The following is a 4,169-nucleotide window of genomic DNA, read 5'->3' as shown; positions in this document are numbered from 1 at the left end:
ACAACCGAGCGAGTTTGTTGGTCATGGTCATGAGTCTGTTTTATATAAACTACGTTTCAAGTGTGATTTCTTTCACAAGGTCCTTGATCTCAAGGACCTGCCGTTGTCTTTTGAGATCAGATTTATGATTTCGGAGATCACCCCTTGTAAGTTTGAAAGTGACGGTCTTGGTAGTCAACGATGACAATAGACTGGCCTCTGACGAAGTCTGTGTTTGTCCTTTCCATATCTTCACTGCGATGTTGTCGTGGCGATCAAGGACAGCGCAAAAAGTTTCCGCACGAAATCTACCGTACAGACCGAACGGGCGTTTTGATCAAACTTTACGCTATGCTAGTCTGACGAAGGAGGTGTGTGGCATCTAGTGTCACGACAGCTTCGCTTCCAAGCATCGCTATCTTTATATTCCTTCACGCAGGTTTATGAATTTGAGCATTTTTCTGTTTTCAGTTCGTCGACAGCGTGACCGAATCAGTAATAATCGGTGTAAATAGTATACATAGAAGAAATATACATAGAATGTTGGCATCGCAGTCTTTGGGTTGTAGTTTGCGAAAGCACTCTGGAAGCGTGACTTTGAGATCTGTACGTACTTTGTTCGTGGAAACGAAGTCTCGTGCGTGAAAATGGCGAAGATGCATTCAGCTAGTCTAGGACATCAGCAAGATAGACGGAGCCAAAATAAATGTTTAGGGACCCAGGGCATATTTGTAAGCGCAAGGGCCTACTCTGCACATTGTTTTCGGGTTTTCAAAGCCTGTTTGTTGTCTTGAACTTTGGTTTAGATGAGTGGGCAACACGGGAACGCCAAGCAACTGGGCCGTTACAAGGGCCAGATAGGTCAATTTTCAATGCTAAAGGTGGGGTGGACCGCAGCTGCAGTGAGAAGCAAGCCACAGATGGCAAGCAATATGTCCAATAAAACGGCTCGAAAATGTGACTCACTTGTATGTGAAGCAGAACAAATCAAGAAATTCGTGCGTCTGTTCTCAAAAGAATATTACTCAACATCATCACGCCGCTGGTTTGTACTACCGTCCTTCATACAAAGCCATTTCATCCACAACAATATCCCTTATCAATAAGGCAGCGTCCCACATACACGCAGGAAACCATACTCCGTCTCGGCTCTAGGTTTCCTGTGCGCGCCGAAAAGTCTTGCTTCGCACCTATCCCTCGTCCACCCACGTCAGGGGGGCACACTTCTGGGATTAAAGCCGCCATGGCATACAAGCTGCACATTCCGGACTGCATTCTCGAGCCTCATCATCCTTTCCACTTCCCTACACCCAACAAACCTTTACGGATTCGCATCCAAGGTCCACTGATCTCCATCCAAAGGTTGATTCGAAAGCACAATGGCACCGTGATTTTTCGACTAGACCGACCGCCCAAGTTCCCGCGCCAGATTTTGCACGCCTCACATATCGTGCAATTTTGATCCTCAACCTGAGGTACCGGACGACCTCGTGATCCGCCACGAGGATTGTGGCTGGAAAAGCAAACCGCCTTTGCCAATCGAGTGAGTGTATGGAGTGCTTATACTACCAATGGATATTTTCTTTTCTGATCCACTTTTGTACCAAGATTCCTTTGCATTTTACAACTACAGGGGTTTCGACTATTACGGCGTGACCTTTAATTATTTCCTCCCTGCAAACGATGCCAACCCGGAAATGTTGCATATTAATATAATAGAGCTGGAAGCGAAGTATGGCCTATATGCCAACGGATTAAATTACGCCGACGAAACCCTTTTATTTAAAGTTAAACTTTTGTGCGATTTGGGGGAAAAGGTGCTAGCCGTGCCGAGGTGTTGTTGAAAGCGCAATGGAAAAAGGATAGGGAGTATATTAACGAGGAGGTGCTTTACCAAGAGAAGTGGTTGAAAGAACGAGCCGCCGAGGAGAAATGTGACACCTTTTATCTGCCTAATTAGACTTTGAATATAACTACCTCCCATCGACATCCTAGGAAGGAAAGAAGAGTGAAATTGGCTGAGAGAAACATTTGCAGGAGCGACTGCTTGTTCAATGTGAGTTTAATTTTCCTATTGAAATTATAGGGTAACTTAAAAGCTTTGAAATATTAAATTAGTCGGAGAGAATACTATTAATTGTAAATAGAAAAGAAAGATATTAGAATTACTAGGTTTTACATCTATCTGCCTTTTGTATATATAATTGGGGTAAAACTAATTATTTACAAATATTTTATATTACTAATTTAATTGTTGGCAGATAATGGGGTGTTTATAGCTCCAATGAGCGGGTTTGTTTTGTAAATGAACGAGACAATTATATAAATTGCTCCCTATTCTACTATTTCAAATAGTACAATTTATAAAATCGAGTAAATGAAGGAAAAAGGCCTTTTTATAATAGAATATATATTATCTAATAACCCTTTAATAGTACTTCCAGTTTTGGATTTTAATTATATTGCAATAATTGAAAAATGCTTAGTTTGGAATATTAGTTTTACTTGTGATAATATAAAAATAATTGCGAATATAACTTAAATAAAACCTTGTCAAACCTGCTTTTAATCTATAGGGACCTACTATTAATATAATATAAAATTAACATATATTGTTGTAAACGTTATTTCTTATAATTTTATTTAGAGGAATATATCTATTTAACTGGGTTTATATTATCGAAGAGGACTCCGTATAATACCAGTTTAATCCTAGGGTAATTAAAACAAAAAAATGTTATGCGCGTTGCAAAATTGTATTTAAATGGGAAAACGCGTTATATTAAATAAATAGGTATTATATTTTTAATAAAACGCGGAATTAAAACCGTTGTAATTAATTTAGCTGGTTACAGCCTAATTTAAACTAGGTATATGTTGATAGGAATCGTATAATCGCTGCAATCGGTAAAAACAATATAACAAATTAAACGTAATTTAATTTCTTTTTTTTAATTATTTATATACTCGTTAAAATCGGTTGAGAATTTTTTTACGTGTTATAAAATTACGTGGTTAAATACGTAATCTTTTTACACGCATATTTACCCATAAATTAATACAGGTTATTTTTTATATTAATTGCAAATATACCCTTTTATAAAACCGTAAATAATTGCTAATAAAATAATAAAAAAAAAAACCGTATTTGGGAAATTGTATAATTTCCTAACGTTATAAACAAATACGTTAAAATAACCGTTCCCGGCCTTTTTTAAATAATCCTATTATTTTCCAATTATAATGGAAAATTTTTTATTATATATAAACGGTTAATTTATTATTAATAATTACTATAATAGGAATATTTAATAAAAACTTTATATTGTAATGATTACCGATTCCGTTTTAATCCGTTTATATAATATTTTTTTTTGGGTTTATAAATTTTTTTTTTATTTTTCCAACCTATATTTTATTACGTTACCGTAAATACGCTGTTTGTTCCCAACAATTATTAAATGGGTATATTATTATTAATATAATTTAAAAAATATCCGATTTTATATTTTTTAATTTGGCGGATTGCGCCGCCAAAAATTCCCAATTTCGAAACGTTAACGTTTTAAAATCGTCGTTTACGGTTGGTCCGCGTTTTACCGGCCGAATCCAGATTTTTTTACCCAATAAAAATAAATTACGTTTTATTTCCGGGCCCGTTTCGCGGATTAATAAAATTAAAAACAAAAATACGTAATTTTTTATTTTATTTTTCGTTTAATTTTTTGGAATTAATAATAATATGCAAAACGCGTTTTTATTATTACTGTGACATTTGGACCATGAGATCACCAGACCCTAACCCTGACCCCTGACCAACGACCCACCAGGGTGATACCTTTATTTACGTCGCGTCAAGCTCAGAACTTTGTTTGTTTCCTTTTTTCTGCTCAGAGTAGAATCTTCGTCGATAGATGCCAATAGACTAGCTTCCGTGCTATGCTTACCCCGGGCCGTGACAATTACCGTTTTTCGCCCCCCGGCGTAATTCGGCCAAAATTTTATTTAAATTGCCTGCGTTTTGTTTTCGCGGGTAAATAAAATTCCGGCGATTTTGCGGTTTGCCGTAAAACGAACCCGTTTTTTAAACGGTATTATAAATGCGTTTCCGGGTATTTTTGCGAAAAAATTCCCGCCCCCGCCCGTTTTTTTACCGTCTGTTTTTTGGCGGTTATCGCCAAAAACGACAA

At 36.8% G+C, this 4,169-nt stretch overlaps 1 protein-coding gene across 1 annotated transcript; it reads left to right on the top strand.

Moving 5' to 3' along the window:
- Window positions 1-626: 626 nt before the first annotated feature.
- Window positions 627-2,356, top strand: MGG_16784 (uncharacterized protein; the record flags this gene model as incomplete). The annotated part of the gene is made up of 7 exons (XM_003712101.1): window positions 627-710; window positions 786-947; window positions 1,109-1,341; window positions 1,613-1,766; window positions 2,017-2,035; window positions 2,259-2,271; window positions 2,335-2,356. The coding sequence occupies 7 exons, from the start codon at window positions 627-629 to the stop codon at window positions 2,354-2,356; spliced, it is 687 nt and encodes a 228-aa protein (XP_003712149.1).
- Between the last annotated feature and the right edge of the window lie 1,813 nt (window positions 2,357-4,169).

This window comes from Pyricularia oryzae, chromosome 3, assembly GCF_000002495.2.
Source record: "Pyricularia oryzae 70-15 chromosome 3, whole genome shotgun sequence".
In the NCBI taxonomy this organism is placed as follows: Eukaryota; Fungi; Ascomycota; class Sordariomycetes; order Magnaporthales; family Pyriculariaceae; genus Pyricularia; species Pyricularia oryzae.
The sequence above is the reverse complement of the archived record's forward strand: the minus strand, read 5'-3'. Positions and strand labels throughout refer to the sequence as shown.